The sequence below is a fragment of the Centroberyx affinis genome, unplaced genomic scaffold, assembly GCF_046629955.1.
Source record: "Centroberyx affinis isolate AG114_WGS23_722 - 3 ecotype Tasmania unplaced genomic scaffold, CSIRO-AGI_Caff_v1 ptg003262l_1, whole genome shotgun sequence".
In the NCBI taxonomy this organism is placed as follows: Eukaryota; Metazoa; Chordata; class Actinopteri; order Beryciformes; family Berycidae; genus Centroberyx; species Centroberyx affinis.
This window is the reverse complement of record NW_027281285.1, coordinates 197,237-215,041: the sequence shown is the minus strand read 5'-3', so window position 1 is coordinate 215,041 and position 17,805 is coordinate 197,237. Positions and strand designations below refer to the sequence as shown.

The following is a 17,805-nucleotide window of genomic DNA, read 5'->3' as shown; positions in this document are numbered from 1 at the left end:
ATCAATATACATCCTCTCTTAGTGCTAGCTTCAAGTGAATGCAATGATATTGAAATTAAAGGTGCTATTTGTAGCATTTTACCATCAATAAGTCATTATCACAATCATTTTGAGACAGTATAATTACTATAAACAAATGAGACTGTCGCTGAGAAGCACGTTTAAACTAATCCTCATTTTGCTGGACCCCAAATTTAGGAGTCGCTGGTCTACAGACGGCACAGCAGCAAGCAGAACAGCAAGCTCATTCCTGCTGAGTGACTCAGAGGTTCTCACTGTGTTCCCAGGCTGCGCTCCTACCCCATCACTTCTTTAGCTGCCTGAATCCACCAGTCACACACACAGCTCATTCATCTTATGGGCCTACAGCCTGTCAAGGCAAATACACAGAGACAGAGGTGCGCTGGTGGAAGACAGCACAGATCTCACACTAGGAATAAGGGATGAGTCCAGAGGCGTCTGTGCACAAGGAGTGACTGTTTCAAGACACCGCTGCACTCAAAATATATAGTAGAAGAAGAATCCACATCTGACGTGTACCACAGGAGTTCAAAAATGTATTACAATTTGACATTTAAAAGGAAAACTGCTAATTTTATTCAGTGTTTTTAATAGAGCATGGTGGTAATAATGCCAAGGTCATGGGTTTGATCCCTGTATGGGTTGTGGTTGTGTTTAGGGGCAAAGCTGGCTTAGATACACTTTTTTGCAATGATGAAGGCACCAAGTCCTGGTTTTACTATGTGGAACAATGTTGTTCAATTGTTCTAGTCCTATTAAAAGTGTGAGTGCCAGATAGCTGAGTTTTAGTTGGCTGAGAATATCTGTGAAGTTACAACTATCACTTTGAATGCAAACTATGTTGTTCCTGGAATATATAGTCCATGCAGTGCTTTGACTGTAAATGTGACTGATCTGGGAGCCTGCTGCAAATTATCATAACTCAAAATAACAAGCAACTTGTTGCTTGTTGTAGACAGAAGTGGGTTTGAATTGATGAAATCTAACTTTTTATTTACAGGGATTTTAAACAGGGATTTTACAGGGACTTCAAGCTAATTTTATGAGCAGTAGAAAGGTAAGATAAGGCAATGTTGAATTATTTAATGACAAACTGCACAATCATCTAGGTGAACCAAAATACTGTATGTCGAAATCCTACACAGGGGCTGATTAGAACGGGACATGGAGCCTTATTAAACTAGTCCGATTTCTTCTCTCCATCTTAGCTGACATTCTGAAATATTCCACATATTATTTGTATAACCAAAACCTCCTTAGATGTGTTTCCATTAAACTGTCATAAGTCCATGACAAGCTGGAGGTTTTGTGCTAAAACTGAGAATGTCAAACAGAAATGTTATGGTTCAACTTTTCTTTAATATACTAATTAGTATCAGGCTATAATAAATCGGTGCCCTTCAAAAGGAAAATGGAAACTGGTGTTGCCAGCCAACACTAACAAAACAATCACTATACTGTTCCTATAATATCCTATGGGGATTTAAAATGTGTCTGTTTACAGTGACCCCATTGTACTTTATGGTATGGTTATTAGCTCCAATGGCATGAGTATAACACTCCTAATATTCCTATAATATTCCAATAGGGATTTATAGTTTTGCTGTGATATTTGTACAGTATCTCTCTAAAATGTTATTATTGGATTATATAATTTCTTTTTGTAAACACAGTCATCAGTTAGTGTGGATCTGCAAAATCATGGCATTCATCATGTAAGGTAAGCTGGGTGCAGAACAAACATTTATGTGATCTGTAATTACTGAAGAATTGGCTCAAGTGTTCATCGGCTTCCTCCTGACCCCTGAACTGCTGCTGTTCTTCAAACTGTCTCAGAAGTCTTACGGCTTCAAAAAGCCAAGAGCTGGCAGATTTCGGGGGAGTCGGTGCGTTTTAAGCTCTGGCTGTGTCAGTGTGTTTTTAATCCTGGAGCTCCTCCCAGAGAAGTGCTCTACACACACTGTTTGTCTCTCTGAGAGCATACTTAAGGCAGGCTTTATGAAAGTTGATCCAGGAGGTAGAGAGAGGCAGTCTGATAAAACGCAATTAGCCATGTCTTTAAGCTTCTTATTTGTGGGCATTTATGCCTCAAACGGAACCACATAGTATGAACTATATATTATTCCATGTGCCTTTTGTCATGTGGAGAAACGTTGCAGCTTTTGGAAATGAAAAAGTAAAGTAAACTTACATAATACTGTCGGAAAAAAGTAGGGGAGCTTGGTATAAAAGGCTAGTTCACAGCATCTAATCCCTGTGCAATTCTCATTCCCCTTGAATGAGCAGTTTCTGCTGCATACTGCAACGGCAACAGTATTTCTCATAACTCTGAACCAACTTCATTTGACATATTGGATACTTGGCTCAGATCAATAAAACGAGTTGAGAACAGTGCAAGAAAAATACGAGGCAGAAATCCCTGACCCTGTGTGTGTTCCTGTATTGGATGAGCAATAGAGTGGACGGTGTCTGGCTGTTCGGGCCTATTTAAACCCAGGCTCGGCTCACTGTTCTCCTCAGGACATCACCACAAATACATCCATTCACCCTCACGCACTGTTCATTTCAAAATGTTCAGGTCACACATAAATGTGCTAGATAGCTATTGATTCTCAATTTTGTGTTTTTCCACAATCAGTGACGTATTCAGTCACTTTTGATTCAGTCTGTTAGCGCCGGCTAAACCATTAAATGTGTATCGAAGGTGGGAGAACAAAGGTTGCAAGGAGACATGAAAGTTTCTGTTATAATAACAAAAGTTAATTTTATAGGGCAGCAAAAGTTCTGTCTTTGTCTTTTAGGCTGTGTTCACACTGCAGCTGAAAGTCTCCAATTTTTTTCCTTCATATGTGACACGGATTTGATTGGCACGCCTGAATTCAATCAAAATTCGGCACATACTATAACTGAAATGTATGGGAAAAAAGTGGGACAAGCGTAGGTACAAAAGCATATAGGTGGCGTCTTTTGTTATTGTTACTTTGTGCACATGGGTCTTTTCCACATCACTGTCAGTTCATATTGGTACTGGATATGGGTTACATCCTGGAATAGACATGAACACTTATCCAAAAAAAGTCAGATATGCTATATCAGACAAGCAATTTGGAATTGAGCATGAAGGCCTGCGGTGTGCAGGCAGCCTTATTTGATTTCTTTTGACACTCAAGACATTCCTACAATCACCCATCTCAACTTCATGTGTGAGCGCGCGCGCACACACACGCACGCACGCACGCACGCACGCACGCACGCACGCACGCACGCACGCACGCACGCACGCACGCACACACACACACACACACACACACACAGTCTCTGTTTGATGGGTTAGGCTTCTCACCAGGTTTTGCTGACACAGCCAGTAGAATTGCTGGAATTTCTGAGACATGAGCAGCTGAGCGCTACCCACTGCACTCCGGATTTTACCTAGGACTGAAGCACACACACAGCACACCAAGACCTCATTAATGAAGTACATTTACAGTCCCATACCTACAGTACGCTAAAAAAACATCTTTCTCATGCTGCCCATAATGCCTATATTGTGCAAAAAAACTTGCTGCAACAGTTCACTGTAAAAAAAAATGTCCCTCTCAACCAGTCGTTTAGTGTAGGTTTTTACATCGCTTCCCTCTTCTATTCTATTCTATTCTATCCTATTCTATTCTACTCTACTCTACTCTACTCTATTCTATTCAACTGAATCTGATGTATGGTATCTTCCGGCACCACTTACTGTCCTCTGACAGGTCATTCTCCTCAGCCTCAGCCTCCATCTCCTTACACCAACCCTCCATCCTCTTGGTCTCTGTGTGCAGCAGCTGCATGAACCAGCTCCCGTCCCGCCGCAGCGAGGGGGACGCCCGGCCCGACTCGCCCGACGAGACCGCGCTCTCCCGGGGGGAGGGCGGCTCCAGCTGCCAGGGGGCGTCGCTGGTGGTCTCCCTGGGGCTGGGGGGCTCGGCGGGCGTGCGGTAATCCTCGCGGTAGCTGAAGAGGCCCTGGGTGCGTACGGTGCGCACCGCCCCGTACTGGGTGGGCGTGCTGGGCTCCGAGTGACGCTGGAAGCCCCCGCCGAACTGCAGGCCCTTGTCCTCCATGGTGGGGAAGCCCTCCATCTCCAGGTCGGCCTGCACGGCTGCAGTCACACTGTTGGAGCGCTTGAACCGGCCCTGTCTAAGGGGGGCGGGGAGACAGGAACATACATGAGCATACACACATGCATACACACTGCAAAAAATGTCCATGTTAACAAGTCATTTTAGTCTCATATTCAGCCTTTCAACCTTATTTTTCTTAAAACAAGAGAAAGATTCTGCCACTGGGGTGAGATCACTCCACTTGTTTCCAATGCAGCTTCACTTGTTTCAGGAATTTTCTAAAAATGGGTGTCAATATCTTGAAACTCTGAAATGGAGAAGAGCACGCTTTGGCAGACGTTTTGTCCCTTCCACCATAGCTATACTAAACAAACTGCCTCGCTGACCTTGTACAGAGCCAGACTTATCTGTGAATGTGATATATGTATATGTGCTGGGATACAGACGGGGGATGAATGGTATGTGTTTATGTATCTGTATGTATATCTGTATGGTGTGGTTATCTATGTTTCTGTGCATGTAGTGGCTGTGAAAACAAATTTCCTGCGGGACAATAAAGACTATATCTATCTATCTATAAACAAGTCAGAAAAAGGCAGATCACTCAGAAAATGACACTCGAGTCTAAAGTTGATTTGCATTGGAAACAAGCAAAATTATCTCACCCCATTGGCAGATTTCTTCACTTCTTTTAAGAAAATTCTGATTTTAGGACTCAATAATAGACTTAATGACTCATTAAGATGGAGATATTTGCAGTGAACACAGTCCAACAATGACAAGTGATGGCAAAGAAAAGGGGTATTGTTCATAATAGCGACAGCAAAGTCAAAGCGTCTTCCCCCTGTGTGAGAATTGAGCTTTTCTCGTGGGGTTTACAATCCCGGAACCATTATCTTACCCTTTTTTATCATCCTCCACCTGGATCCCGACAGAATGGTATTCCCGCGAGCCTTTGCTTTCTGATTCCGAGTCCGTGGCCGCTTCCACCTAATGCAAAGGAAAGGCACAAACCAAAAGCAGTTCTCATTATGTGAACTACCATTCCCCAGTGTTTCTGGGTTTATTGGTTTGGGAGTGGACAGAGCACCTTAACTGTACATGACCTGTCAGGGAGTAAACATTCTGTGATTTATGGAGGCTGCAAAGGCAACTAAGCTGAGCACGTTTCTGGGAACGGTTTTTAGGGTTCTGCGGAAGTTAATGTACAAAATGAGGGCGAGGATGTACTGTGTATTGTATTACACACCATAAAATGTCTGAAAAAACACTTCATGGCAGTTACAAACTGTCATGGCTAACCCTGAGGCATATTTCATTTAGAAATCACAATTTCCAGGAAGTCATTCATTTTGAAAATTCTGCTTGAGAAACTGTCATACAGTTACATTGCTATGTTTAAAATGTTATTACCTGAGCACCACATGAAGGCTGACATGAGTGAATTGAGAATGTGTCATGTTATGAAGCTCGTATTCAGGTCATGCAAATGTGTTTTTAAATCAGATATTCAAAAAGCATATCAGTTTCAAAAAGGAAAAAGATAGTTGTTCAACCCTTTGAAACATTCCCATCTCCACACAGTTGGGGAGCGTCGACTGGTCTGCTACCAAGCGTTCACTGCCGTGTTGCAGCCATAGTACCGGAGTGACAGACAGGGAAACATTAGTGGATATTATGGGATGGCGGGGAAATGATTGATTTTGATCCTGCCTTGTCCCTGCAGGGCTGTGATCCTGATCCAGAAGGCCCAGCTCGGAGGCTCTGTATCGGCGCCCGCTCTGCTCCCTGGAGCCCCGCGCTTTACTGGCTTTATGGAAGTCATGTCCGGCCATGTCGGCACTCACCGCTTTTTCTGTCTGTCGGTCGCTTTTTCCTCATTTCTCTATTTGCTCGTCCCTTTCTTTTTTTTTTATTTCTTTCCTTTTACTTCTCTCTTTGTCTATCCTTCATAATTTATTGCTGGCTTACTGTCACAATCTTTCTTTTTCTGTGCTGTTTTAAGCCTCTTTTGTCTGCCATTTCAGCTTCTCTTCCTTACAGCCCATCCAACCTTTTCTCCTTATGACGGTGCCAGAAATGGGCTGCAAAACAAAAGTTTGATACTACAGTCGGTGGCCAGATTTTGGGAGAAGCATATGGTGGCTGCTAGGCAAGTAAGATGCCATGATGCTCAACTAAGCTTGCTCTTTCAATATGTATGTCTATCTGTTTCTTTTTCTACCCAGACAAATATTTAATAACGCTTTCCTGACCGCAGGAATATTATTCCCGCCTATGCCAGAAGAAACAACACAAGGTCCAACCAGAAATGTCTATGAGGCCCATAGAGCATTACATTCTCCAATCTCACATTCACAAGTCTTCAGCTCAATGCTGTATTGTGACTGTGAGAGTGTGAGAGTAAAATAGTGCGTGTTTCTGTTGTGGTGAAATGTCAACTCTACTTTTGGCATGGAGTGGTCAGTATTAGAGCTGGAGGGTGACATTTTTGGAGAGCCATTTTGTATTCTGTCAGGCCGTTTGGGAAAAGCTGTTAGCGGGGAGGAAATGAGTGCAGAGCAGCTTGTCGAGGTGACCTCCATTACTTTGTGTTAGAAGCAGAGCAAAGTCCATCTCATGAAAAGAGAATGAGTTTCTTGTCTGTGATGGATGAGGACTGATGCAAGACAGAATATTCCAGAGGCTGTGAGATTGAGTTTTGTGTCCAATAGGCTAGCTACCCTGAAGAGACCCATTTTTTTGGGCAACACACACGCATGCGCGCGCACACACACACACACACACACACACACACACACACACACACGCATGCACACTACATCAGGAATAACAGTCACAACGTCAGCACAGGTGTGGAAACTGTGAGCATCAGCAAAAACTTTAACAGAGCCACTGCGCCTCTCATCCCAAACACACAAACACCACCTGGTGACTGGTCCCAGCCAATGACTGTACTTAAGGTTAAAAGCTTTGACTTCATTGTTACACAACCTCATTATGGGTCCAATTAAAACTGCTTTTGTAGAATAAATCAACTGGCCCTTTAGGAGACAAACGCACCTCGAGTTTAAGGCACAAAAAGTGCTGCTAAGGCGGCTATGAAGGGATCCTTGAGGACCATGAAAATTCAGAACAGCACATCCATAGGGTCAAAGATCAAAGATTAAAATCATGCTGATGGAGATAGAGGGGTCAAAGGACAAACTAAGGACCAATCAATACAGAAGCAGGCTAATGCAGGGCAATTATTTATTTCCAGGAGTAGATGAATCAGACTTATTTGATCATATGATATGAAGTCGAGGTCAACAGTAGTACAGCAGTACAGATCAATCAATAATTGCAAATCAGGAACACAGTCCCAGGAGTTACCTGCTGTGAAGATATGGTGACATGTATGAGTGTTGTTGTACCTCTTGGATGTTTCTGTAAATGTAGACCTTCACAGCACCAGCATTGGTAATCGAAAGTGCTTTTGTACTTTACACACATCACTGGAGCCAATTTGAAAACCAATATAATTCCAGCCTCCTCTCTCTCTCTCTCTCTCTCTCTCTCTGTCTCTCTCTCTCTCACACACACACACACGCACATACATACACTTATTCTGTATCGACCCCTTCCTTAAAATAACCTTTCACTTCACCCCCCCCAACAGTGTCCTCCTCTCTTTCCGCTCTCCGTCTCGGCTTCTCGTCCACAATCTACAGTCTCTCGGTCCTGTCTCTCCTCTGGTTGATTATGAGTGCGCGACAGTAAATCAAGGCCGCGAGTCACGTTGATTTGGGAAGACGGCGCCGCGATTGCGCGTCGCCCGCTGCACAGTTTGCCGAGGCATGACGATGAGGCTTCGACGTTGCAGCTCTGCGACTTAAAATTAGCATTCATCAGTGCGGAGAGGTGTCCCGATCATCCCTGGATGTCTGACCGCCTCGCCTGTCTCTGCAAACTAATCCCTGCAGTGGGAGGGGGGGGGGGGGGGGAGTTGTGTTAGTGAGAGTGAAGCGAGTGTGAGTGGGTGAATGAGTGACTGAATGCGTGCGTGCGAGAAATAGTGAGTGAGGGAGTGAGAGTGAGTGAGAGTGAGTGAGCAAGAGAGGGAGTGAGTGAGTGAATGAGTGGGTGAGCGAGTGAGTGAGTGAGTGAGAGAGTGAGTGAGCGAGTGAGTGAGTAAGTGCTATTTTGAGTTGGTGCTACTGTGAGTTGGTGAGTGAGTGGGTGAGTGAGTGCTATTTTGAGTTAGTGCTATTGTGAGTGAGTGAGTGGGTGAGCGAGTGCTATAGTGAGTGAGTGGGTGAGTGAGTGATTGCTATTTTGAGTTTGTGCTATTGTGAGTGAGTGAGTGAGTGGGTGAGCAAGTGCTATAGTGAGTGAGTGAATGAGTGAGTGAGTGGGTGAGTGAGCGAGCATGTGAGTGAATGAGCAAGGGAGCGTGTGAATGAGGCAAGTAAATGAGTGAGTGAATGAATGCATTGTGTGTGAGAGATACTGTATAGTGATTAATTCAATGAGTTAGTGGGTGTGTGAGTGAGTGAATGCAGACATCAGTGTAGACTAATCAACAGTATGTCATCTTAATAGGCTCCTAGAACCACTGTGTTGGAGGCTATCTTTAATTTCTCCCATTCACAAAATACAATTAACGTCTGGGCAAATCTAGACGCTGGACGCTCTCTGAAGTTTGCATGTGATGCAGCGCGGCCAGTGCAGCAGGATCAACTGACTTTGAAGGGATCATTTATTCGTTGGCCGATTCCCCGATGGCAACGTCTGACACTGAATGGCTTCAACGTAATTTGGCTGTTAAACTAATCTCCAGCCAAAGGACTATCTTAATATCACCTGAAAAAAATACAGCAATTACCCTTTAAGGTGTGCTTGATTTATTTTTTGTGAGAAACTTGAACAGCTCCCAATGACATTCAAACACTCCCGAAATGAGATTAATGAAGTGGTCCCCGTTTTTTTCTCTCTCCAAATATTTAAAAGTTATTCATCTTCAACTTTGCCCAGGTCTGAGCAAATGAGACAGTCGAGCGAACTAGGGAGTGAGTGAGCGAATGTATGAATTTATGTGCGAGAGAGAGTAAAAATGAATGTGAGATATGGAGTAAAATAATAAGGAAGGAGGGGAAAGATTAATAGAAGGAAAGTAAATGCAGACTAGGGGGAAATGATGATGATAAAGAGGGGTTGAGGGGTTGAGAACTGAAGTATATGAGCCGAGAAGAATACAGTGAATAAAATGGGCTCTGGAAAAGCATAATAACCCCCTGCGCACAGAGCCAGAGGAGATACTGAGAGTGATTCTCGCAATCCAAAATTCATAGAGCGACTTTAATATTCAGCTTTGATAAAGTGCTATGCGTGGCGCCGGGGTGGCGGTCTGAGCCGACGCGGATGCCTCAGTCTTCGTTTCTGCAGCGTGACTGCAGCCTTGAGACTGCAATGGGAGATCAACAGTCCCAGAACCTCAGCTAGGGTCTAAACAGTGGGTGAGGGAGAGAGAGAGAGAGAGAGAGAGAGAGAGAGAGAGAGAGAGAGAGAGAGGAAGAGAGTAAATGAGATCGATAAGGAGAGAAAGGTACAGTAAGTGGAGAGAGTGGGAAAGAGAGTGAATGAACCAGGGAGCGAACTACCATTCAGTAAAACCCGCTCTAGCATGAGTTGAATCTTAATTGATGGATTGCGGTAAGATGACTCACTCTTTGCTATTTTTAGCTGCTGAGGGGAGAACACGGTTCCTCAGTCGAAAGTGTGTCTGTGAGTATTTTTATCATTATGCAATCGTGCACAGGTTTCACTTTTGAATGTATGCAGGCCTGCTGGCTGGTGAGGAAGTATAACCCATGTGTGACATCTTTTCATCATCCACACACACACACACACGCAGACAGTGGGACGAACCTGTATCCCTATAGAGGAGCGAGGCGTCTTCAGGTACTCCTCGGCCTTGGACACCAGGACGGCCTTGTCGCAGGTGAGCACCGAGCTGTGGCTGTCCGTGGACGGGTGTCGCTTTCCGGCCATGACCCCGGCCGCCTCCATGGCAATGGTGACGGCCTTGGCGCTGTCGAGGCTGTCGGTGGAGTTGTAGAGGGCCCTGCCGAGGCTCAGGCCCAGCCCGAGGCCGTCGGTGGCCCACATGCTGCCGCGGGGGTGCCTCGCCTCGTGGTAGGCGTCCTGGGTGGACTCGGTGCTGCTCTGGGCCGTGACAGAGATGAGGGGTTTGGAGGTGGTGCGGGGCGGGACCGGCGGAGGGGTCTTCTTGTAGCTGGGCGTGTAGGTGACGGCTGGAGAGGGGTAAGGTAATTATAAATCAAAGTTTACATGCTGTTTTGATATTATTGTATGTCACTGCCATGATGGAATTCTCTACTGTCACAGTATGAGTGCTGTTTTCTGGAATATTTTCATTATTAAACATTATTCAACAAACAGCAGATTTGGGGACTTGACTTGATGCATGAAGAGAAGACTTGAGGCTTGACTTGACTTGACTTGGGTTCTGGTGACTTGGGACTTGACTTTGACTTGTACTTTGATGACTTTGAAGACTTTCTGAAGTCTTGAAAAAAGATCTTGTGTTTGTGTAAATTACTTCTGAATTTGTATGGAATTACTGAATTTACTGAAGTGCATTGCATTGCATTGAAAAGTCCTAGATATTTTGTTTTCTTTAAGATATTAAATTGATACTGGACTCTTGATTTGTTCTGACTTGACTTTGTGTTCTACATTTAGACTTGAGACTTCACATTAATGACATGGACTTGACTTGGACGTGACTTGAGACTTGTGCACCACCACAGGTTCCCCCTATAGAGTAGATGATCAGATTGGATCTTGGAGCACCTTGCTGCATAAATGTGCATATTAATGAGGAAAAAAAAGATTTTCTTGAAACTACTATAACTACTCCTTCAGTTCATAGTAACGCCGCCCATGTGTTATGCAAAGACAAGTATGTGGACACGTTGAAATATTTTGCTAATTAATGCCTTAATGAGCTAAATTAATGACCTAATTAGCATAAATGGTTATGCTTAATATATCATGGTGATGGTGGCGGGACATTAGGCAGCTCAAGCGCCTCTTGTTTAATTTGATAGAATGTGTCTGTTTGGTGAACTGGGATAAGCATAATTTACGGCAAACGCTGAGGGATTCAACTTTGAATCTTTGTATAGTGGGTTTTATTTTTGTACTTTATTGTTGCCAGTGGTCATATTATTGATCTGAGCTCGCTCCTGAGTGAGCACTCTCTCTTCAGGAGGTGTGGTCACATGTTCCCCGCTGCTACAACCGTTTTCCCTCTCTTTTGTTCGGTTTCAAAGCTGAGACAAGGGAGAGAGTGGCTGGAAATGTGGGCACCTCTTAAAGGTCATGAATTGTTTTTGTTTTTACCCAATCAGACATATGAATAAAGGCATATGGAGTGGAGAGAATGACAGAGAACATCAAAGCCCCTGAGATACGAGACATTTATCAGACATGGATGCTGGTGAAATATCAGAAAACTAGAGAAACCAGTCAAAGTAATCAAGGGTACTTGTGACTGGAGGATCCTGGTGAGGGGGGCACTGCTCAAGGAAGGCTGACAACTCTCATCTTCTTATTCTGTCCATTTGACGATGGAAAGAGGGGGGATTACTTTCTTTCAAGTGCAAATGAGAATGTGGACTTAATCCACAGAGATGGACAGAGGAACGGGTCGCGAGCGGCTTCTAGGTTTTGACGTGCCTGCATTTTCAACGATTTCAAAAGCCCAACCGCGGTTACAGGCTAAAACACAAGCTCTGTTTAAGCGTGTGCTGATCAAAGCAGAGCGCGGACCAGTTCTCTCAGAGCCTCTTAGGAAGGAGGGAGGAGAAGGAAGGGAATAGAGAAAGAAGAGAGAGAGAGAGCACTGAATCACACTGCAGGTTAAGTTATGGGTTATCGTTTTCCCCGACACGGAGGAAAGTGTTGAACTGTGTGTTTCTGTTTCTGCCTGACAAATGCTTACATCACACAAAGCAATTAAGGCAGTCCTTATGAGAGTAAAATCGGATCTATTTTAAGTTCTAATGAGCTGCCGCCTCCATGCAGGCCCCCCCAAAACTTCTGTCTTAGAATTAATAGCGTTTCCCCCTAATTACGCTGTAGCCTGCAAATTACAGCATTACAACACAAAAGCATTATTGTCTGAAATAAGGGACATGTTTTTTTTAGTTTCCAGCCGCCTTTGGGAAGAGCGTCATTTAATAATTCATGATGAGAAATTACCCAGGGCTTCACCTCAAACCTGCAACACCTTTTGGCCTCTCCCTCACCCGTATCGAGGGTGCGTCTATAAATAACCAGAGACGTCTGGCCCACGAAGAGCTTTCTGCTCCGGGGACCTAATGACTCACTCTGCCGTCCATTCACAAAATTAACTTCTCAAGCGGGATGGAGAGAAGCATTGGTGAAGAGAGAGAGAGAGAGACAGAGACAGAGAGAGAGACAGAAAATAGAGATGGAGAGGTAAGGGAGGAAGAGGGAGGGAAGAGGGATCTGGGTAGAGAAGGAGAGGGGATGAGAGCTGGGGGTTGTATGTGTGTGTGGAAGAGAGAAAGAGGGAGAAAGAGAGGGAGGGAGAGCTGCAGTGAGGTAGGGAGTGAGGGGGGGGGATCAAGGGAGGGAGGTGGAGAGAGAGAGAGAGAGAGAGAGTGAGAGAGAGAGATGACCCATTCAGGGGGCATGATTCAGCAGGAGGACCAAAATAGAGCCATTATTAGCCAGCCAGTCGTGCAAAGGGGAGTCATAATTCTTGCTCCCATCTTGGCAGTGGCAGTATTACTCAGCATTTAGATTTCATCTGGAGCGAATAGGGAACGTACGCTCCCTCACTCGCTCGCTCCCTCGCTCCCCTGCTTGCAGCAAAGGCATCGAACAACGAACAAAACCCTCAGCAATGTTACGCGTAACATCCAAGACCTTGCGTTCAACAGAATGATTCACTGTAATCTTATTGAAATATGAAAATACGGGGGGCGGGGGGGGGGGGGGGTGAAAGCCCGGGACTGAAAGCATCACCATGGAATTTAGGTGGGATGCGATTTCCTAATGAAGTGCATCATTTGTGATATAAAGGGTTAGAGGTTTTTTTTTTAACATAACACCTTTGAAAAGAACATCATGGCATATACCATGTTGGATCTTGGAACAAAACAAACATCAAAAGCTGTGAAATGGTCAACACTAACATATCATAATTATGTTTTTTATTGTATAAAAACAATCGGAACATGTAATTACAGAGTTGATAAAGTAAGCAAAATGATTAAGTAAATCAGCGAACAAATCATTAAGGGGCACCTAAATGAACAGGTAAATCTATTAGTTTGGACATGAAATCATTTATCATCTAAATGATTGTGCATCTGCCTTTCTAATCATCTCCATCTCCACTTAAACCAAAGTCTATTGAAACTGAGTTCAAGTTAGTACAGATGAGGTATATGAAAGAATAGAGGGAGCTACATTTACTCTGTGTGTGCATTCGCCATTGAATCTCTCTCTCACACACACACACACACACGCACACGCACACGCACACGCACACGCACACAAACATCTCCCACTGTGCCAGGGAGTCTGATTAACGTGAGACACAAAGGCAGTGATTCAACCATTCCATCTCCGTTAGGACCTCTCTATCTATCAGGTCTGGATTGTATGCTAACACGGGGGCGGGGGTGGGGGTGGGGGGGTGCGGTGGGCAGGGAGCGGAGTGACACGTCGTTAAGAGTCTTTCTACCCGATTGGATTTATCACTGTAAGGAAAACGCAGCGGTTTGTTTTGCAGCGGGCTTTTAAGGATATGTAAATGATCAGGAGGGAGGGAGAGAGAAAGAGAGGGAGGGCGAGGGAGCGAGATGGATAGGGAACTCCATTATCGACGCTGTCACGAACGTTGCCGACAAAAAGCAATAAATAAATACATTTAAAAAAAATAGCCGACAATAGATAACAAAAGCCAGACTGGGTGAATCATTACTCAAACGACTCCCACTCTGGCGGCGCACTCCCACTGTTACTTAAAGCCACGCTGGATGGTTTGCAAAAGTTTAAAGTTGTCCTGAGCATTGTGATGGATCACTGAGAGCCGAAAAGATTGGTTGCACCAAATAAAACACCCTTGTGGCAGCAGATATAGCCACTTTCATGGCCGGCCCCTCTTGTTCTGTGGATCAAGGACATCCTTTTGCTAGCCCATAATGCCTCAGACTCCGCCTCAGATGTTGCCCTGCTGTTCATGAATGTCACACTGCCGAGTCCATCTATCTCTAAGTAATGGCAGCCGCAGTCGGTGACGGAGAGACTCAGCCAGAGATGAGAGAGACAGAGAGAGAGAGAGAGAGAGAGAGAGAGGGGCGGCAGACAAGCAATGACCTGCTTGTCAGAGAAGCAGCCTGCTCCGAGTGGCATACTGAACAGCATCTGCAAGACACCAGTTAGACGCGTGTCAACATCCTGGCCTTAACCCCACCCTTATGAAACACAAACCGCTTGACAAAGTTCCTTGTCCGCCAGATGGATCACCAAAAGGCAAAGCTAAAAATAGAAACATCCAGAGGGCGGGATGATGTGCGTGTGTGTTTGCGTGCCCATGTGACACTGCAGACTTGGGCGTAGAGCGGTGTCGGAGAGCAGTTTTCAGAGAGCGCCGCGCTCATAAATGTGTCGAGCAACATCTGAGAAAGCACTCTCGTCAATTGAGCTCTATCATGACTGCAATCGCTCTCTCTCAGTCAGGAGAGGAGGATGGTTTTGAGCAGGGGCGTGGCGGCAGAGCAATTACACATTCTACCGCCGTTAGTCAATCTACCTGCTAGATAGGGCCTAGCGCTTGATGGATCAATGAGGGTCGCAGCGCTCAAAGAGCTCACAGAGAGGTGACAACTGATCAGATGGTTTGAACACAGAGAGACGGGCTTGAAATTAATTGTTGTTTTTATGAAGTCCACACTTGCTTTCCTCGGCTGTGAGCTTGGGAGTAATTGCAAGGAGTCAACAGTATCGAAAGTGGAGTTTCAGAGGAATCCCAGTACTTTTGTTTCCGTGCTTCATCTACTTTACAGCAATTTGCCATCAGACAAATCACTTTTCATTGAAATACTACTAAGCACACAGAAATGGAGCAATGGAGCTTGCCCCGGGTAGGAGGTTTACCTGGGGGTTGTTGGGGGGTCCGATCAATGCTGCAGGTGGAGGGGAGGCAGAACTGGATCCCTGAAAAAAAGTGAGTGGGGTGGACATTCAGAAGAGTGGGCATATCTGCCCAAACACACAACCTACTCACAGAACACAGTGGCATACTTAAATTGGATCCAGAGAGTGTTTACAGGAGTATGGGAACCCTCCTGCAAAGTAAGATGTACAGCATTTTCTTTTTTTTGCCTTTCAGTTAGAGGTACACTGTAACCTTTTCACAAAAGGTATCAATATTGACACTAGTACTTTCCTTAAAGAGTGCTAAAAATGCGAGCAAGCTGTTTCTGGTTGGTTGAAGTGCCAATCTGGACAATTTTCCCCCCATCTTTGTGGAAAGTGCCTGGTGCAGTGAAAGAAAATGTCATGATAACCTTGAATGCAGGTTCTCATTGCAAAATTTCTTTCATGAAAGTTCTTTTCCCTTTAAGATATGCATAGATTCATGGAGATTTCTTATACAAAATAATAAAAGAGCTTATGAGTTTATTCCCATTTGATTTGACCCAGTAATTGGAGAATGTTTTATAGAGGTTATAACCCCATTTGACTCCCCTTAAACTATATCAAGTTCACAAATAATGAAAACGGATGTACACAGAGAGAACAATCCAAGTAAGTAATCATGTAAATTATTGTAGAGCAGTTTCCTCACATGCCACGGTTATTGGCTTATTTACAGAGCCCTTTAGTAACACCACATTAAAGCTGCTGTAATGACAAACATGACAAACTAATATGTCAGCGAGCACATCCAAATGGAGAGGAATGAATGAAGTGCATCACATTCACCAGTGAGGAGTGACAGTGGCATGTATAGGCATTGGCAAGCATGGCTAATCTTGCTTGGGGTCCTTCAAGATAACTCCACATACTATAGAAAGTGTAGAAAGCAATGTCTCAAAATTTAAAACAAAAACTGCATGAGAATAAGAGTCTTTTAACAAAATTTTTGCAGGTTCCATGTTCAACTAAACAAGACCTCTCGACTAGTTGAACGCCATTCAAATGAAAAAAACATATGTGCAAGTTCAAATAAAAAAAATGGATTACATTTCTGTTCTTTGGCAATATCTTCTATTGCAAGACTGAATCCTGATGCAATTTCTCTTTTTGGATTTTTGGACAAGACATAATATTGCAGTATGGGCTAAACTATGTGCTCTTTTTGGATGAAAATCTTTCTAATGAAAATTTTAACATGGCAGGGAGACAGAGAGGGAAAAAAGTGATATATTTTATGTTGGTGAAATGAGCAAAATGAATACAACAATAGAGCCTAATTAACTTCCCACCCCTTTGAAAACCCTTTACATTCAGCCAATTTAGCAAACTTTCATAAAGTGCACATTTTCAGTTCAGTTCAAAACAACACACAGGAAAATCCTTTTCTGGGAACTCACAGATGTTCTTTTGAAAGATTCTTTTTGTTCCAGTGCACTTTATTAGAGCACAGAGTTCAGTGGGCAATTTCATATAAAGCCCATTAATTGGACAGATAGCACAGATATCTCTTGTGATTTGCCTGGCTTTTTAGCTGTTCATTGCTGGTAGCAGAATTGTCATTCTGTGTCATGGGTTGTATGTAGGCTCTTTTCCTGACACTATCAAAATGAAAACATGAATGGAACCAAATACTTACAGTGAGGCATTGTAAATACGAAATAAACAAAATCAGTCATAAACATGCACCATTACACCATAATTTTCACCATTCAGTGTCACACATAATCTTATAAAATAGTCTCTCAATAACCTACAGATTCTTTTCAGGAAAGAACACAACTCAACATTTCATTACACTTAAGTCCCAGTAGTATTACATTCTCAGTCTTTGATTCCTGAGCATGAAGATATCTTACAGTAAAAAATACCATACCACCTCTCAACAAGGCCCATTATTACTGTAGATAGTTTCAGACAGATTTAATAGTGATGGATGTGTATTTTCTTCATTAAGTTAACCTAATAATAGTAGTCCAGCAATGGTATAGGTGTACGCTGTGTGTGGGTGGATGCTGGATGTATTTTAGCAATGTCTATCCTGTGCATGTAAGTAAGATGGTGTGTACATGTAGGCTACATACCATAGGTGTATTGTTTTTTAAGTAAATTTGAGCATGAGAGTGTGTGATATAAGTTATTTTCCTAATTGATTATCAGTTAAGTATGGTACAGTATATCAGCTCCATCTTAGATTGTGCACACAACATCATTCTACAGTATCATTCCTTGTTTCTTTATAACTGCGGAGTACATCCAACAGCTCATGTGGTAAACAGCATGTCCTTGGGATTTATAGTTATATGATAACTGCCAAGATTTACTTCACTCCACTCTAGAGTGACATAAAACAGAGAGCTAAAACAATTCAAGGAAAGGAAGATTTCCACAACCACTGCAAAGATTGTCAAGACCTCAAAAACATCAGGCCATCTTC

The 17,805-nt window shown here is 43.7% G+C and overlaps 1 protein-coding gene across 1 annotated transcript in view; it reads right to left on the bottom strand.

Annotated features, from left to right (window-relative positions):
- The window catches only part of dlgap2a (discs, large (Drosophila) homolog-associated protein 2a), a 52,333-nt gene that overhangs the window by 1,593 nt on the left and 32,935 nt on the right, over positions 1–17,805 (bottom strand). Inside the window, exons 6-9 of the mRNA XM_071538340.1 lie at positions 10,035–10,420; positions 5,026–5,114; positions 3,761–4,200; positions 3,365–3,456 (exon numbers count right to left, since the gene is read on the bottom strand). Of these exons, the coding sequence (XP_071394441.1) occupies positions 3,365–3,456; positions 3,761–4,200; positions 5,026–5,114; positions 10,035–10,420 (1,007 nt within the window). The remainder of the gene's footprint in view (positions 1–3,364; positions 3,457–3,760; positions 4,201–5,025; positions 5,115–10,034; positions 10,421–17,805) is intronic.